At 55.5% G+C, this 19280-nt stretch overlaps 1 protein-coding gene across 1 annotated transcript in view; it reads left to right on the plus strand.

Annotated features, from left to right (window-relative positions):
- The first annotated feature begins 6151 nt into the window (after positions 1-6151).
- LOC143959393 (solute carrier family 2, facilitated glucose transporter member 4-like) overlaps positions 6152-19280 on the plus strand; it is a 32006-nt gene continuing 18877 nt past the window's right edge. The window contains exons 1-6 of the mRNA XM_077468030.1: positions 6152-6337; positions 8419-8543; positions 10983-11098; positions 11181-11343; positions 14323-14510; positions 14602-14706. Of these exons, the coding sequence (XP_077324156.1) occupies positions 6291-6337; positions 8419-8543; positions 10983-11098; positions 11181-11343; positions 14323-14510; positions 14602-14706 (744 nt within the window). The 5' untranslated portion in view covers positions 6152-6290. The remainder of the gene's footprint in view (positions 6338-8418; positions 8544-10982; positions 11099-11180; positions 11344-14322; positions 14511-14601; positions 14707-19280) is intronic.

Below are 19280 nucleotides of genomic sequence, written 5' to 3' on the forward strand. Positions count from 1 at the left end.
CCCGGGAGTATGAGGAGAGGGCCTCTGTCCCCCGGGAGTATGAGGCGAGGGCCTCTGTCCCCCGGGAGTATGAGGCGAGGGCCTCTGTCCCCGGGAGTATGAGGCGAGGGCCTCTGTCCCCGGGAGTATGAGGCGAGGGCCTCTGTCCCCGGGAGTATGAGGCGAGGGCCTCTGTCCCCGGGAGTATGAGGAGAGGGCCTCCTGTCCCCCGGGAGTATGAGGCGAGGGCCTCTGTCCCCGGGAGTATGAGGCGAGGGCCTCTGTCCCCGGGAGTATGAGGCGAGGGCCTCTGTCCCCGGGAGTATGAGGAGAGGGCCTCTGTCCCCGGGAGTATGAGGAGAGGGCCTCTGTCCCTGGGAGTATGAGGCGAGGGCCTCTGTTTCCCGAGTATGAGGAGAGGGCCTCTGTCCCCCGGGAGTATGAGGCGAGGGCCTCTGTCCCCCAAGTATGAGGAGAGGGCCTCTGTCCCCGGGAGTATGAGGCGAGGGCCTCTGTCCCCGGGAGTATGAGGCGAGGGCCTCTGTCCCCGGGAGTATGAGGAGAGGGCCTCCTGTCCCCCGGGAGTATGAGGCGAGGGCCTCTGTCCCCGGGAGTATGAGGCGAGGGCCTCTGTCCCCGGGAGTATGAGGCGAGGGCCTCTGTCCCCGGGAGTATGAGGAGAGGGCCTCCTGTCCCCCGGGAGTATGAGGCGAGGGCCTCTGTCCCCGGGAGTATGAGGCGAGGGCCTCTGTCCCCGGGAGTATGAGGCGAGGGCCTCTGTCCCCGGGAGTATGAGGCGAGGGCCTCTGTCCCCGGGAGTATGAGGCTAGGGCCTCTGTCCCCGGGAGTATGAGGAGAGGGCCTCCTGTCCCCCGGGAGTATGAGGCGAGGGCCTCTGTCCCCGGGAGTATGAGGCGAGGGCCTCTGTCCCCGGGAGTATGAGGCGAGGGCCTCTGTCCCCGGGAGTATGAGGAGAGGGCCTCCTGTCCCCCGGGAGTATGAGACGAGGGCCTCTGTCCCCCGGGAGTATGAGACGAGGGCCTCTGTCCCCCGGGAGTATGAGACGAGGGCCTCTGTCCCCCGGGAGTATGAGACGAGGGCCTCTGTCCCCCGGGAGTATGAGACGAGGGCCTCTGTCCCCGGGAGTATGAGGAGAGGGCCTCTGTCCCCGGGAGTATGAGGCGAGGGCCTCTGTCCCCCGAGTATGAAGCGAGGGCCTCTGTCCCCGTGAGTATGAGGCGAGGGCCTCTGTCCCCGGGAGTATGAGGCGAGGGCCTCCTGTCCCCCTGGAGTATGAGGCGAGGGCCTCCTGTCCCCGGGAATATGAGGAGAGGGCCTCCTGTCCCCCGAGAGTATGAGGCGAGGGCCTCTGTCCCCCGGGAGTATGAGGCGAGGGCCTCTGTCCCCGGGAGTATGAGGAGAGGGCCTCCTGTCCCCCGGGAGTATGAGACGAGGGCCTCTGTCCCCCGGGAGTATGAGACGAGGGCCTCTGTCCCCCGGGAGTATGAGACGAGGGCCTCTGTCCCCCGGGAGTATGAGACGAGGGCCTCTGTCCCCCGGGAGTATGAGACGAGGGCCTCTGTCCCCCGGGAGTATGAGACGAGGGCCTCTGTCCCCGGGAGTATGAGACGAGGGCCTCTGTCCCCGGGAGTATGAGGAGAGGGCCTCTGTCCCCGGGAGTATGAGGCGAGGGCCTCTGTCCCCCGAGTATGAAGCGAGGGCCTCTGTCCCCGTGAGTATGAGGCGAGGGCCTCTGTCCCCGGGAGTATGAGGCGAGGGCCTCCTGTCCCCCTGGAGTATGAGGCGAGGGCCTCCTGTCCCCGGGAATATGAGGAGAGGGCCTCCTGTCCCCCGGGAGTATGAGGCGAGGGCCTCTGTCCCCGGGAGTATGAGGCGAGGGCCTCTGTCCCCAGGAGTATGAGGAGAGGGCCTCTGTCCCCAGGAGTATGAGGAAAGGGCCTCTGTCCCCCGGGAGTATGAGGCGAGGGCCTCTGTCCCCGGGAGTATGAGGAGAGGGCCTCTGTCCCCCGGGAGTATGAGGAGAGGGCCTCTGTCCCCGGGAGTATGAGGAGAGGGCCTCTGTCCCCCGGGAGTATGAGACGAGGGCCTCTGTCCCCCGGGAGTATGAGACGAGGGCCTCTGTCCCCCGGGAGTATGAGACGAGGGCCTCTGTCCCTCGGGAGTATGAGACGAGGGCCTCTGTCCCCCGGGAGTATGAGACGAGGGCCTCTGTCCCCCGAGTATGAGGCGAGGGCCTCTGTCCCTGGGAGTATGAGGAGAGGGCCTCTGTCCCTGGGAGTATGAGGAGAGGGCCTCTGTCCCTGGGAGTATGAGGAGAGGGCCTCTGTCCCCCGGGAGTATGAGGCGAGGGCCTCTGTCCCTGGGAGTATGAGGAGAGGGCCTCTGTCCCTGGGAGTATGAGGAGAGGGCCTCTGTCCCCCGGGAGTATGAGGCGAGGGCCTCTGTCCCCGGGAGTATGAGGAGAGGGCCTCTGTCCCCGGGAGTATGAGGAGAGGGCCTCTGTCCCCGGGAGTATGAGGCGAGGGCCTCTGTCCCTGGGAGTATGAGGCGAGGGCCTCTGTCCCCGGGAGTATGAGGAGAGGGCCTCTGTCCCCGGGAGTATGAGGAGAGGGCCTCTGTCCCCGGGAGTATGAGGAGAGGGCCTCTGTCCCCCGGGAGTATGAGGCGAGGGCCTCTGTCCCCGGGAGTATGAGGAGAGGGCCTCTGTCCCCGGGAGTATGAGGAGAGGGCCTCTGTCCCTGGGAGTATGAGGCGAGGGCCTCTGTTTCCCGAGTATGAGGAGAGGGCCTCTGTCCCCCGGGAGTATGAGGCGAGGGCCTCTGTCCCCCAAGTATGAGGAGAGGGCCTCTGTCCCTGGGAGTATGAGGCGAGGGCCTCTGTCCCCGGGAGTATGAGGAGAGGGCCTCTGTCCCCCGGGAGTATGAGGCGAGGGCCTCTGTCCCCCGAGTATGAGGCGAGGGCCTCTGTCCCTGGGAGTATGAGGAGAGGGCCTCTGTCCCTGGGAGTATGAGGCGAGGGCCTCTGTCCCCGGGAGTATGAGGAGAGGGCCTCTGTCCCCCGGGAGTATGAGGCGAGGGCCTCTGTCCCTGGGAGTATGAGGAGAGGGCCTCTGTCCCCCGGGAGTATGAGGCGAGGGCCTCTATCCCCGGGAGTATGAGGCGAGGGCCTCTGTTTCCCGAGTATGAGGAGAGGGGCTCTGTCCCCCGGGAGTATGAGGCGAGGGCCTCTGTTTCCCGAGTATGAGGAGAGGGGCTCTGTCCCCCGGGAGTATGAGGAGAGGGCCTCTGTCCCCCGAGTATGAGGAGAGGGCTTCTGTCCTCCGGGAGTATGAGGCGAGGGCCTCCTGTCCCCCGGGAGTATGAGGAGAGGGCCTCTGTCCCTGGGAGTATGAGACGAGGGCCTCTATCCCCGGGAGTATGAGGCGAGGGCCTCTGTCCCCGGGAGTATGAGGCTAGGGCCTCTGTCCCCGGGAGTATGAGGCGAGGGCCTCTGTCCCCGGGAGTATGAGGAGAGGGCCTCTATCCCAGGGAGTATGAGGCGAGGGCCTCTGTCCCCTGGGAGTATGAGGCGAGGGCCTCTGTCCCTGGGAGTATGAGGAGAGGGCCTCTGTCCCTGGGAGTAAGAGGCGAGGGCCTCTATCCCCGGGAGTATGAGGCGAGGGCCTCTATCCCCCGGGAGTATGAGGCGAGGGCCTCTATCCCCCGGGAGTATGAGGCGAGGGCCTCTATCCCCGGGAGTATGAGGCGAGGGCCTCTATCCCCCGGGAGTATGAGGAGAGGGCCTCTGTCCCCCGAGTATGAGGCGAGGGCCTCTGTCCCGGGAGTATGAGGAGAGGGCCTCTGTCCCCGGGAGTATGAGGAGAGGGCCTCTGTCCCCCGAGAGTATGAGGCGAGGGCCTCCTGTCCCCCGAGAGTATGAGGCGAGGGCCTCCTGTCCCCCGAGAGTATGAGGAGAGGGCCTCTGTCCCCGGAAGTATGAGGAGAGGGCCTCTGTCCCCGGGAGTATGAGGAGAGGGCCTCTGTCCCCGGGAGTATGAGGCGAGGGCCTCTGTCCCCGGGAGTATGAGGCGAGGGCCTCTGTCCCCGGGAGTATGAGGAGAGGGCCTCTGTCCCCGGGAGTATGAGGAGAGGGCCTCTGTCCCCCGAGTATGAGGCGAGGGCCTCTGTCCCCGGTAGTATGAGGAGAGGGCCTCTGTCCCCGGGAGTATGAGGAGAGGGCCTCTGTCCCTGGGAGTATGAGGCGAGGGCCTCTGTCCCCGGGAGTATGAGGAGAGGGCCTCTGTCCCTGGGAGTATGAGGAGAGGGCCTCTGTCCCTGGGAGTATGAGGAGAGGGCCTCTGTCCCCGGGAGTATGAGGAGAGGGCCTCTGTCCCCGGGAGTATGATGAGAGGGCCTCTGTCCCCCGAGTATGAGGCGAGGGCCTCTGTTCCCGGTAGTATGAGGAGAGGGCCTCTGTCCCCGGGAGTATGAGGAGAGGGCCTCTGTCCCCGGGAGTATGAGGCGAGGGCCTCAGTCCCTGGGAGTATGAGGCGAGGGCCTCCTAACCCCCGAGTATGAGGAGAGGGCCTCTGTCCCCGGGAGTATGAGGCGAGGGCCTCTGTCCCCGGGAGTATGAGGCGAGGGCCTCTGTCCCCGGGAGTATGAGGAGAGGCCCTCTGTCCCCGGGAGTATGAGGAGAGGGCCTCTGTCCCCGGGAGTATGAGGAGAGGGCCTCTGTCCCCGGGAGTATGAGGAGAGGGCCTCTGTCCCCGGGAGTATGAGGCGAGGGCCTCTGTCCCCGGGAGTATGAGGCGAGGGCCTCTGTCCCCGGGAGTATGAGGCGAGGGCCTCTGTCCCCGGGAGTATGAGGAGAGGGCCTCTGTCCCTGGGAGTATGAGGAGAGGGCCTCTGTCCCCCGAGTATGAGGCGAGGGCCTCTGTTCCCGGTAGTATGAGGAGAGGGCCTTTGTCCCCGGGAGTATGAGGAGAGGGCCTCTGTCCCCGGGAGTATGAGGCGAGGGCCTCAGTCCCTGGGAGTATGAGGCGAGGGCCTCTGTCCCCCGAGTATGAGGAGAGGGCCTCCTGTCCCCCGAGTATGAGGAGAGGGCCTCTGTCCCCGGGAGTATGAGGCGAGGGCCTCTGTCTCCGGGAGTATGAGGAGAGGGCCTCTGTCCCCGGGAGTATGAGGAGAGGGCCTCTGTCCCCGGGAGTATGAGGCGAGGGCCTCTGTCCCCGGGAGTATGAGGCGAGGGCCTCTGTCCCCGGGAGTATGAGGCGAGGGCCTCTGTCCCCGGGAGTATGAGGAGAGGGCCTCTGTCCCTGGGAGTATGAGGAGAGGGCCTCTGTCCCCCGAGTATGAGGCGAGGGCCTCTGTCCCCGGGAGTATGAGGAGAGGGCCTCTGTCCCCGGGAGTATGAGGAGAGGGCCTCTGTCCCTGAGAGTATGAGGCGAGGGCCTCAGTCCCTGGGAGTATGAGGAGAGGGCCTCTGTCCCCGGGAGTATGAGGAGAGGGCCTCTGTCCCCCGAGTATGAGGCGAGGGCCTCTGTCCCCGGGAGTATGAGGAGAGGGCCTCTGTCCCCGGGAGTATGAGGAGAGGGCCTCTGTCCCTGGGAGTATGAGGCGAGGGCCTCAGTCCCTGGGAGAATGAGGAGAGGGCCTCCTGTCCCCGGGAGTATGAGGAGAGGGCCTCTGTCCCCGGGAGTATGAGGAGAGGGCCTCTGTCCCTGGGAGTATGAGGCGAGGGCCTCTGCCCCCCGAGTATGAGGTGAGGGCCCCTACCCTCGGGAAGAGGCGTTGGCTGGGTCGAGCCCTGATGAGCAATATAAAAGTTATAGGCGGTGTGAAGTGAGTGTCTACATTACAAGGACATTCAGTTATCGAAGTGCCAAAAATGTCACATTGTGTGCCACAAAACACGGGGACAGCAAAGTCCTGGGATCAGGGATTATGGGAGAAGCAGCTGCGAGCTCTCAGTGTTTGTAATGCAGAAATTAAAGACGTGATACCATTAAAATACTAATCACCCGACATGTTTATAGTGTCAGCCGATCAATAAGGAGCTATGAAAGTTCTCCTGAGGGGAAGATATTTTCCCACACACTGCTGACTTCCTATATTCCTATACTATGGGGGGGGGGGGGGTGCAGGCTGTGTTCTTCATTATCTTTACCCCGTGATTTTGTCTCTCAGATCATAGAACAAAGCTACAATGAATCGTACATCAGTCGCAACAGTCCCGAGTCTCATTCCATCGATGTCGGCCACCTACGCACGTTGTGGGCGCTGTCGGTGGCCATTTTCTCTATTGGTGGCATGGTGTCCTCTTTGTGTGTCGGGGTCGTGTCTCAGTGGCTGGGACGGTAAGTGAGGATTGTGGTTGACCAGAATATTGCAGCCAGGAACAATTTGGATGGAATACATAAAATGTGGAGAATAAGAGGGAAGGGGGAGCCAGGACGATGTACATGGAGATCAGGGAACATGGAGAGTACGAGGGGAGGGGGAGCCAGAACGATGTACACGGAGATCAGGGAATATGGAGAATACGAGGGAAGGAGGAGCCAGGACGATGTACACGGAGATCAGGGAATATGGAGAATACGAGGGGAGGGGGAGCCAGGACGATGTACACGGAGATCAGGGAATACGGAGAATACGAGGGAAGGAGGAGCCAGGACGATGTACACGGAGATCAGGGAATATGGAGAATACGAGGGGAGGGGGAGCCAGGACGATGTACACGGAGATCAGGGAATACGGAGAATACGAGGGAAGGGGGAGCCAGGACGATGTACACGGAGATCAGGGAATATGGAGAATACGAGGGGAGGGGGAGCCAGGATGATGTACACGGAGATCAGGGAATATGGAGAATACGAGGGGAGGGGGAGCCAGGATGATGTACACGGAGATCAGGGAATATGGAGAGTATGAGGGGAGGGGGAGCCAGGACGATGTACATGGAGATCAGGGAACATGGAGAGTACGAAGGGAGGGGGAGCAAGGACGATGTACATGGAGATCAGGGAATATGGAGAATACAAGGGGTGGGGGAGCCAGGACGATGTACACGGAGATCAGGGAATATGGAGAATACGAGGGGAGGGGGAGCCAGGACGATGTACACGGAGATCAGGGAATATGGAGAGTATGAGGGGAGGGGGAGCCAGGACGATGTACACGGATATCAGGGAATATGGAGAGTATGAGGGGAGGGGGAGCCAGGACGATGTACATGGAGATCAGGGAATATGGAGAGTACGAGGGGAGGGGGAGCCAGGACGATGTACATGGAGATCAGGGAATATGGAGAGTACGAGGGGAGGGGGAGCCAGGACAATGTACACGGAGATCAGGGAATATGGAGAATACGAGGGGAGGGGGAGCCAGAACGATGTACATGGAGATCAGGGAATATGGAGAATACGAGGGGAGGGGGAGCCAGGACGATGTACACGGAGATCAGGGAATATGGAGAGTATGAGGGGAGGGGGAGCCAGGACGATGTACACGGAGATTAGGGAATATGGAGCGTACGAGGGGAGGGGGAGCCAGGACAATGTACACGGAGATTAGGGAATAAGGAGAATACGAGGGAGGGGGAGCCAGGACGATGTACACGGAGATCAGGGAATATGGAGAGTATGAGGGGAGGGGGAGCCAGGACGATGTACACGGAGATCAGGGAATATGAGGGGAGGGGGAGCCAGGACGATGTACACGGAGATCAGGGAATATGGAGAATACGAGGGGAGGGGGAGTCAGGACGATGTATATAGAGATCAGGGAAGGGGGAGCCAGGACGATGTACACGGAGATCAGGCAATATGGAGAATACGAGGGGAGGGGGAGTCAGGATGATGTATATAGAGATCAGGGAAGGGGGAGCCAGGACGATGTACACGGAGATCAGGGAATATGGAGAATACGAGGGGAGGGGGAGCCAGGACGATGTATATAGAGATCAGGGAAGGGGGAGCCAGGACGATGTACACGGAGATCAGGGAATATGGAGAATACGAGGGAAGGAGGAGCCAGGACGATGTATAATTAGTTTTGGTAGATCGTATTTACTGTTTACATGCCTAAAAAAATTGGTGTTTCCATTCAGCCAATATTTTGGTTTAGGCACCCCTGTCAAACAGTACATCCAGGAATTAGACAGTAATTTCCAGGTTTATGGTAGTTTCCTGTGTCTCCTCCACCTCCTCACTGAGCATTGAACAGTATTGTCCAGTGAGCATTGAGGTGATCCTGGAAATAATCTTCCTGGCCATGCAGTCGGATCAGTCAGTACATTCCAGGACTGGATAAGTAGAATTACAGATCATTATGATGATGTGAAAGTTGTACCAGAAGCTTTCAATCAAATTTGGAAAATGGAGTCTCAGTTTTCTGTGCTGATCGTGTTTTGTTTTTCTTTTCTTCCATCCCTGAACAGGAAGAAAGCCATGATTGTGAATAACATCTTCGCCTTCATTGGTGGGGCCATGATGGGACTATGTCAGATCAGCCAGTCGTATGAGATGATGATCCTGGGAAGGTTCATTATTGGAGTATATTCAGGTAGGAAAGGCGAAAAACAGACCATTGGAAGATATCACTAGTGATGGACGAACTTCTGACGGGACGTTTCGCGAAAGCGAACCGCAAACGCAAAGTTTGCGGCGGATCCCATTGACTTTAATGGGAGGCGAACCTTAAAAACCTCCAGGTCATATTTTCAGCCACAAAATAATTACTAGCTGTGTACACATAGTCCCACCACATGGCCAATGACACAACACATGTATGAGGTGAATCTGGGATCGACAACTACAAGCATTCTTTTTTTTATATGGGAAATTTTGACAATTCAGGACTCAGGAGCGCATGAAGGCCATGGAGGAGAGGGAAGGTCAGGGTAGGATATGAAGGGGGTACAGGAGATGATCAGTGCCACAGTCAGGGCAGCGCAGTCCTGGGCCAGTGTCCCAGTGTGTCAACCTGTGCTTGAGCCCTTCCCTCTGCCCGGCCCTTACCCCCACCTATGCAGGGCTCCACTGCGGTGGTCCGGAGGTGCCAGTCCAGTGCTGATCCTCAGCCATGGTGCTGGCACTGCCTGCTGATTGGCTTCTCCGCTGCTATCTCCCTCACTGTCTGAAACCAGCACCGCAATAGAGACTGAGCAGTGACACCAGCACCGTGATAGAGAGCACTGACACCAGCACCGTGATAGAGAGCACTGACACCAGCACCGAGATAGAGAGCACTGACACCAGCACCGAGATAGAGAGCACTGACACCAGCACCGAGATAGAGAGCACTGACACCAGCACCGAGATAGAGAGCACTGACACCAGCACCGAGGATAGAGAGCACTGACACCAGCACCGTGATAGAGAGCACTGACACCAGCACCGTGATAGAGTGCACTGACACCAGCACCGTGATAGAGAGCACTGACACCAGCACCGAGATAGAGAGCACTGACACCAGCACCGAGGATAGAGAGCACTGACACCAGCACCGTGATAGAGAGCACTGACACCAGCACGTGATAGAGAGCACTGACACCAGCACCGTGATAGAGAGCACTGACACCAGCACCGTGATAGAGAGCACTGACACCAGCACCGTGATAGAGTGCACTGACACCAGCACCGTGATAGAGTGCACTGACACCAGCACCGTGATAGAGAGCACTGACACCAGCACCGAGATAGAGAGCACTGACACCAGCACCGAGGATAGAGAGCACTGACACCAGCACCGTGATAGAGAGCACTGACACCAGCACGTGATAGAGAGCACTGACACCAGCACCGTGATAGAGAGCACTGACACCAGCACCGTGATAGAGAGCACTGACACCAGCACATGATAGAGAGCACTATGCTTTCTATATGTGCAAGTATTTTATACGTGTATTACACCCCTATATACTGCACACCAAATAGTACACCTATACCAGTCCTTAAAAGGACCTTTGTGGACCTAGTAGCTAGTGATTTGCAGACTGTCCCTCAGTCCCTACACTGATAAAAGACAGCTGCAGAATCGGGCAGCACTCAGCACAGCAGTCAAGTATAATAGGCTTTCTATATTTGAAAGAAAGTATATTATACGTGTACAACCCTATATACTGTACACCTATACCAGTCCTTAAAAGGACCTTTGTGGACCTAATAGTAATAGATAGTGATTAAACTGACTGTCCCTGCTCCACACAGCGTCCTGTCCCTCCCTACACTGACAAAAGACAGCTGCAGAATCGGTCAGCAGTGCACTCAGCAATCAGCAGCACAGAAGTCAGCAGCCGTGCACCAGAACCCTATATACTGTACTACACCTATACCAGTCCTTAAAAGGACTTTTGTGGACCTAATAGCTAGTGATTTGTGTCACTACAGTCTCTCCCTGCTGCACACAGCGTCCTGTCCCTACACTGACATAAGACAGAATGTAAAATGGCCGCCAGATCAGGTCTATTTATAAGTTAGGGGGAATGTCCAATTGTCCATGTGCTGAAATGTTTCCATTGGCTGTCCTGTACCCCATGATGGATGTGTCATCATGGGTCAAAGTTCTTTCACAATGTAAACGCATATGTCCGCCGCACGAACAGCGCCAGAAGTCCACCGGTTTGGCGAATCGCGACCCGCAAAATTCACCACGAACCAAGCGCCGGGGCGAACCGCAAGGCCATCCCTAGATATCACACAGTACGATGAAAATGCAGGCCACCTATTGGACTCTATTGTCCAAGAGAGGTCCTTGTAGACCTTCCTCAACATTGGTCACGTGATATCACCACATTGCCAACATGACATCGCCAGCTTTCGGGATAGAGGGTGCGTGACCACATGACATAAATAGTTTGAGGGTCGGCTCACATACTATGAGCGTGTTCGAATATTTCTTGGTCATGTAATGTAACACAAATCTGTTGGTCCTTCTCTTTGCTTCATTTGTTCCATCACCTCCTCGTGATATCTCAGTAAAACCTTCTCTGTGTTATGCCAGGTCTGGCCTCTGGGTTGGTTCCAATGTATGTAGGAGAAATTTCCCCAACACACCTGCGAGGGGCGCTGGGCACCCTCCACCAGCTATCGCTGGTCATCGGTATTCTTGTGGCTCAGGTAATCTGATGGATGGTCCTCGTTCTCTGTCCTCATGGTCTCCCCCACCTCTTTTCTTCACCTTTGTGTCTCGTTTTCTCAGGTCCTGGGTCTGGATGTGTTCCTGGGCACAAGCTCTCGGTGGCCGGTCCTCTTCTGGGTGACTCTGATCCCAGCTGCTCTGCAGTCAGTGCTGCTGCCATTCTGTCCGGAGAGCCCCCGCTTCCTGTACATTGTGTGCGAGCAGGAGGGGCATGCCAAGACCAGTAAGTGGCACCCACCTGTATAAGCAGGGCTAGAACAAGGGGTGGACGGGAGGGAATGGTTCCCTGGGGGGGGGGGGGGGGACACCGTGAGAAGATTAAGCGAGGAGGGAATTAGTGTTGGGAGGAGGAATGTGAGGGGGAGGGAGCAGCAGAGGGTAATAATTGTTCTCAGAGGGAAAATAATTGGGGGGGGGGGGGGCTAGGAGTGGTGATTAAGGGAGAATTGTGTGGGGTGTAGGGAGGAGAGAATGTGTACTTGGAGGGAAAATTTGAGGGGTGGAGGATTTGTGCCAATAGGGGGATTTGGAGTTTGGGGGGAGAATGCATACTTGTAGGGGGCATTTTTTGGGAGGGGTAATTTGGGGGATGGAGGGGGCAGAAATTTGTGTTGGGAGAGCGAATTTAAGCAGGGGGATGGATTTGTACTGTGAGGAGGGGGAATTAATGCTTAAGGGGTAATCGTGCAGGTTGGTGCCCAATTTCTTTCTTTTTTTGGCGGGGGGGGTGCTAGTAGGGATTATTGGGGGTGGTTTGTGCTATGAAATGGGATGGGGGTGGTAGTAGAGATGATTGGGGGAGGTTTGTGCTAGGATGTGGGATAGGGGTGGTAGTAGGGATGATTGGGGGTGGTAGTAGGGATGATTGGGGGTGGTAGTAGGGATGATTGGGGGAGGTTTGTGCTAGGAAATGGGATGGGGGTGGTAGTAGTAGGGATGATTGGGGGAGGTTTGTACTAGGAAGTGGGATGGGGGTGGTAGTAGGGATGATTGGGGGTGGTTTGTGCTAGGAGATGGGATGGGGGTGGTAGTAGGGATGATTGGGGGTGGTTTGTGCTAGGAAGTGGGATGAGGGTGGTAGTAGGGATGATTGGGGGTGGTTTGTGCTAGGAAGTGGGATGGGGGTGGTAGTAGGGATGATTGGGGGAGGTTTGTGCTAGGAAGTGGGATGGGGGTGGTAGTAGGGATGATTGGGGGAGGTTTGTACTAGGAAGTGGGATGGGGTGGTAGTAGGAATGATTGGGGGTGGTTTGTGCTAGGAAGTGGGATGGGGGTGGTAGTAGGGATGATTGGGGGCGGTTTGTGCTAGGAGATGAGATGGGGGTGGCAGTAGATATGATTGGGGGTGGCTTGTGCTAGGAGGTTAGATGGGGGTGGTAGTAGGGATGATTGGGGGAGGTTTGTGCTAGGAAGTGGGATGGGGGTGGTAGTAGGGATGATTGGGGGAGGTTTGTGCTAGGAAGTGGGATGGGGGTGGTAGTAGGGATGATTGGGGGTGGGTTGTGCTAGGAAGTGGGATGGGGGTGGTAGTAGGGATGATTGGGGGTGGTTTGTGCTAGGAGATGGGATGGGGGTGGTAGTAGGGATGATTGGGGGTGGTTTGTGCTAGGAAGTAGGATGGGGGTGGTAGTAGGGATGATTGGGGGCGGTTTGTGCTAGGAGATGGGATGGGGGTGGTAGTAGGGATGATTGGGGGTGGTTTGTGCTAGGAGGTGAGATGGGGGTGGTAGTAGGGATGATTGGGGGAGGTTTGTACTAGGAAGTGGGATGAGGGTGGTAGTAGGGATGATTGGGGGCGGTTTGTGCTAGGAGATGGGATGGGGGTGGTAGTAGGGATGATTGGGGGTGGTTTGTGCTAGGAGGTGAGATGGGGGTGGTAGTAGGGATGATTGGGGGAGGTTTTTGCTGGGAAGTGGGATGAGGGTGGTAGTAGGGATGATTGAGGGAGGTTTGTGCTAGGAAGTGGGATGAGGGTGGTAGTAGGGATGATTGAGGGAGGTTTGTGCTAGGAAGTGGGATGAGGGTGGTAGTAGGGATGATTGAGGGAGGTTTGTGCTAGGAAGTGGGATGGGGGTGGTAGTAGGGATGATTGGGGGTGGTTTGTGCTAGGAGGTGAGATGGGGGTGGTAGTAGGGATGATTGGGGGAGGTTTGTACTAGGAAGTGGGATGAGGGTGGTAGTAGGGATGATTGGGGGCGGTTTGTGCTAGGAGATGGGATGGGGGTGGTAGTAGGGATGATTGGGGGTGGTTTGTGCTAGGAGGTGAGATGGGGGTGGTAGTAGGGATGATTGGGGGAGGTTTGTACTAGGAAGTGGGATGAGGGTGGTAGTAGGGATGATTGGGGGCGGTTTGTGCTAGGAGATGGGATGAGGGTGGTAGTAGGGATGATTGGGGGTGGTTTGTGCTAGGAAGTGGGATGGGGGTGGTAGTAGGGATGATTGGGGAGGTTTGTACTAGGAAGTGGGATGGGGGTGGTAGTAGGGATGATTGGGGGAGGTTTGTGCTGGGAAGTGGGATGAGGGTGGTAGTAGGGATGATTGGGGGAGGTTTGTGCTAGGAAGTGGGATGGGGGTGGTAGTAGGGATGATTGGGGGTGGTTTGTGCTAGGAGGTGGGATGGGGGTGGTAGTAGGGATGATTGGGGGAGGTTTGTGCTAGGAAGTGGGATGGGGGTGGTAGTAGGGATGATTAGGGGAGGTTTGTGCTAGGAGATGGGATGGGGGTGGTAGTAGGGATGATTGGGGGAGGTTTGTGCTAGGAGGTGGGATAGGGTGGTAGTAGGGATGATTGGGGGCAGTTTGTGCTAGGAGGGGGATTTGGAGTGTAGGAGGGTGAATGAGTACTTGGAGGGGAAATTTGAGGGGTGGAAGATTTGTGCTTGGAGGTCTTTTTTTTTGGGGGGGGGGGGTGGAGGGGGCATTTCATTCAGCAGGGGGGGGCAGATTTGTATGAGCAGGAGGGGGAATTTATGGTTAGAGGGTAATCATGCAGATTAGTGCCACATTTCTTGGGTGGGGGGGGGCAGTTTGGCATACTTGCCCTTGGCTTGGCCTGGCACGGAGTATAAAGGGCAGGAGGGGACACTGACCACAGTATGAGTGGAGTATATCGGAGTGTGGAGGGTCACCATACGGCGTGGACCAGTGACAATAAGCTTGGTGGGTCTCCTGCCACGTCTCACCCCCTTGCCCCCTTTTCCCAGGTCTGCGGCGTCTGACCGGTCTCATGGATGTATCGGGTGCCCTCTCGGAGATGAAGGAAGAGAAGAGACGGATGGACATGGAGCAGAAGGTCACCATCCCGCAGATCTTCAGGTCCAGACAATACCGGCAACCCATGATGGTGGCCATAATCCTCCAACTCTCCCAACAACTTTCCGGCATCAATGCGGTGAGTCTTCTCCACTGGCCGTCCCGTGTAAAGTCCCTCGGCAACGTGAAGGAGGCTTGAGATGTGACCGGTTTTCATTGTCTTTCCTCAGATCTTCTATTATTCCACCGATATCTTTGCTAAAGCCGGAGTGGAGCAGCCGATCTACGCCACCATCGGGGCAGGAATCGTCAACACGGCCTTTACGGTGGTGTCGGTACGGGAAAAGATCTATCTCCTTTCTCTGTTTAGGCCGATGACACAGTCCACAGTCTCTAGACCAGTGATGGTGAACCTTGGCACCCCAGATGTTTTGGAACTACGTTTCCCATGATGCTCCACTACATCCTGAGGCAATGTCTCGGAACTACGTTTCCCATGATGCCCCACTACATACTGAGGCAATGTCTTGGAACTACGTTTCCCATGATGCTCCACTACATCCTGAGGCAATGTCTCGGAACTACGTTTCCCATGATGCCCCACTACATCCTGAGGCAATGTCTTGGAATTACGTTTCCCATGATGCTCCACTACATCCTGAGGCAATGTCTCGGAACTACGTTTCCCATGATGCCCCACTACATCCTGAGGCAATGTTTTGGAACTACATTTCCCATGATGCCCCACTACATCCCGAGGCAGAGGGCAAGAGCATCATGGAAAATGTAGTTCCAAGACATTGCCTCGGGATGTAGTGGAGCATCATGGGAAACGTAGTTCCAAGACATTGGCTCGGGATGTAGTGGAGCATCTTGGGAAGAGTACAAGAGCATCTTGGGAAACGTAGTTCCAAGACATTGCCTCGGGATGTAGTGGAGCATCATGGGAAATGTAGTTCCAAGACATTGCCTCGGGATGTAGTGGAGCATCATGGGAAACGTAGTTCCAAGACATTGCCTCGGGATGTAGTGGGGCATCTTGGGAAACGTAGTTCCAAGACATTGCCTCGGGATGTAGTGGAGCATCATGGGAAATGTAGTTCCAAGACATTGCCTCGGGATGTAATGGAGCATCATGGGAAACGTAGTTCCAAGACATTGCCTCGGGATGTAGTGGAGCATCATGGGAAACGTAGTTCCAAGACATTGCCTCGGGATGTAGTGGAGCATCATGGGAAACGTAGTTCCAAGACATTGCCTCGGGATGTAGTGGAGCATCATGGGAAACTTAGTTCCAAGACATTGCCTCGGGATGTAGTGGAGCATCATGGGAAACTTAGTTCCAAGACATTGCCTCGGGATGTAGTGGAGCATCATGGGAAATGTAGTTCCAAGACATTGCCTCGGGATGTAGTGGAGCATTACGGGAAACGTAGTTCCAAGACATTGCCTCGGGATGTAGTGGAGCATCATGGGAAACGTAGTTCCAAGACCTTGCCTCAGGATGTAGTGGAGCATCATGGGAAATGTAGTTCCAAGACATTGCCTCAGGATGTAGTGGAGCATCATGGGAAACGTAGTTCCAAGACATTGCCTCGGGATGTAGTGGAGCATTACGGGAAACGTAGTTCCAAGACATTGCCTCGGGATGTAGTGGAGCATTACGGGAAACGTAGTTCCAAGACATTGCCTCGGGATGTAGTGGAGCATCATGGGAAACGTAGTTCCAAGACATTGCCTCAGGATGTAGTGGAGCATCATGGGAAACGTAGTTCCAAGACATTGCCTCGGGATGTAGTGGAGCATCATGGGAAATGTAGTTCCAAGACATTGCCTCGGGATGTAGTGGAGCATTATGGGAAACGTAGTTCCAAGACATTGCCTCGGGATGTAGTGGAGCATTACGGGAAACGTAGTTCCAAGACATTGCCTCGGGATGTAGTGGAGCATCTTGGGAAACGTAGTTCCGAGACATTGCCTCGGGATGTAGTGGAGCATCATGGGAAATGTAGTTCCAAGACATTGCCTCGGGATGTAGTGGAGCATCATGGGAAACGTAGTTCCAAGACATTGCCTCGGGATGTAGTGGGGCATCTTGGGAAACGTAGTTCCAAGACATTGCCTCGGGATGTAGTGGAGCATCATGGGAAATGTAGTTCCAAGACATTGCCTCGGGATGTAGTGGAGCATCATGGGAAACGTAGTTCCAAGACCTTGCCTCAGGATGTAGTGGAGCATCATGGGAAATGTAGTTCCAAGACATTGCCTCAGGATGTAGTGGAGCATCATGGGAAACGTAGTTCCAAGACATTGCCTCGGGATGTAGTGGAGCATTACGGGAAACGTAGTTCCAAGACATTGCCTCGGGATGTAGTGGAGCATTACGGGAAACGTAGTTCCAAGACATTGCCTCGGGATGTAGTGGAGCATTATGGGAAACGTAGTTCCAAGACATTGCCTCGGGATGTAGTGGAGCATTACGGGAAACGTAGTTCCAAGACATTGCCTCGGGATGTAGTGGAGCATCATGGGAAACGTAGTTCCAAGACATTGCCTCGGGATGTAGTGGAGCATCATGGGAAACTTAGTTCCAAGACATTGCCTCGGGATGTAGTGGAGCATCATGGGAAACTTAGTTCCAAGACATTGCCTCGGGATGTAGTGGAGCATCATGGGAAATGTAGTTCCAAGACATTGCCTCGGGATGTAGTGGAGCATTACGGGAAACGTAGTTCCAAGACATTGCCTCGGGATGTAGTGGAGCATCATGGGAAACGTAGTTCCAAGACCTTGCCTCAGGATGTAGTGGAGCATCATGGGAAATGTAGTTCCAAGACATTGCCTCAGGATGTAGTGGAGCATCATGGGAAACGTAGTTCCAAGACATTGCCTCGGGATGTAGTGGAGCATTACGGAAACGTAGTTCCAAGACATTGCCTCGGGATGTAGTGGAGCATTACGGGAAACGTAGTTCCAAGACATTGCCTCGGGATGTAGTGGAGCATCATGGGAAACGTAGTTCCAAGACATTGCCTCAGGATGTAGTGGAGCATCATGGGAAACGTAGTTCCAAGACATTGCCTCGGGATGTAGTGGAGCATCATGGGAAATGTAGTTCCAAGACATTGCCTCGGGATGTAGTGGAGCATTATGGGAAACGTAGTTCCAAGACATTGCCTCGGGATGTAGTGGAGCATTACGGGAAACGTAGTTCCAAGACATTGCCTCGGGATGTAGTGGAGCATCTTGGGAAACGTAGTTCCGAGACATTGCCTCGGGATGTAGTGGAGCATCATGGGAAATGTAGTTCCAAGACATTGCCTCGGGATGTAGTGGAGCATCATGGGAAACGTAGTTCCAAGACATTGCCTCGGGATGTAGTGGGGCATCTTGGGAAACGTAGTTCCAAGACATTGCCTCGGGATGTAATGGAGCATCATGGGAAACGTAGTTCCAAGACATTGCCTCGGGATGTAGTGGAGCATCTTGGGAAACGTAGTTCCAAGACATTGCCTCGGGATGTAATGGAGCATCATGGGAAACATAGTTCCAAGACATTGCCTCGGGATGTAGTGGAGCATCATGGGAAACGTAGTTCCAAGACATTGCCTCGGGATGTAGTGGAGCATCATGGGAAACGTAGTTCCAAGACATTGCCTCGGGATGTAGTGGAGCATCATGGGAAACTTAGTTCCAAGACATTGCCTCGGGATGTAGTGGAGCATCATGGGAAACTTAGTTCCAAGACATTGCCTCGGGATGTAGTGGAGCATCATGGGAAATGTAGTTCCAAGACATTGCCTCGGGATGTAGTGGAGCATTACGGGAAACGTAGTTCCAAGACATTGCCTCGGGATGTAGTGGAGCATCATGGGAAACGTAGTTCCAAGACCTTGCCTCAGGATGTAGTGGAGCATCATGGGAAATGTAGTTCCAAGACATTGCCTCAGGATGTAGTGGAGCATCATGGGAAACGTAGTTCCAAGACATTGCCTCAGTATGTAATGGAGCATCATGGGAAACGTAGTTCCAAGACATTGCCTCGGGATGTAGTGGAGCATCATGGGAAATGTAGTTCCAAGACATTGCCTCAGGATGTAGTGGAGCATCATGGGAAACGTAGTTCCAAGACATTGCCTCGGGATGTAGTGGAGCATTACGGGAAACGTAGTTCCAAGACATTGCCTCGGGATGTAGTGGAGCATCATGGGAAATGTAGTTCCAAGACATTGCCTCAGGATGTAGTGGAGCATCATGGGAAACGTAGTTCCAAGACATTGCCTCGGGATGTAGTGGAGCATTACGGGAAACGTAGTTCCAAGACATTGCCTCGGGATGTAGTGGAGCATCTTGGGAAACGTAGTTCCAAGACATTGCCTCGGGATGTAGTGGAGCATTACGGGAAACGTAGTTCCAAGACATTGCCTCAGGATGTAGTGGAGCATTACGGGAAACGTAGTTCCAAGACATTGCCTCGGGATGTAGTGGAGCATCATGGGAAACGTAGTTCCAAGACATTGCCTCGGGATGTAGTGGAGCATCATGGGAAACGTAGTTCCAAGACATTGCCTCGGGATGTAGTGGAGCATTACGGGAAACGTAGTTCCAAGACATTGCCTCGGGATGTAGTGGAGCATTACGGGAAACGTAGTTCCAAGACATTGCCTCGGGATGTAGTGGAGCATCATGGGAAACGTAGTTCCAAGACATTGCCTCAGGATGTAGTGGAGCATCATGGGAAACGTAGTTCCAAGACATTGCCTCGGGATGTAGTGGAGCATCATGGGAAATGTAGTTCCAAGACATTGCCTCGGGATGTAGTGGAGCATTATGGGAAACGTAGTTCCAAGACATTGCCTCGGGATGTAGTGGAGCATCATGGGAAATGTAGTTCCAAGACATTGCCTCG

This window comes from Lithobates pipiens, unplaced genomic scaffold (assembly GCF_037356315.1).
Source record: "Lithobates pipiens isolate NorthernLeopardFrog02 unplaced genomic scaffold, aLitPip1_a1.2 Scaffold_73, whole genome shotgun sequence".
In the NCBI taxonomy this organism is placed as follows: Eukaryota; Metazoa; Chordata; class Amphibia; order Anura; family Ranidae; genus Lithobates; species Lithobates pipiens.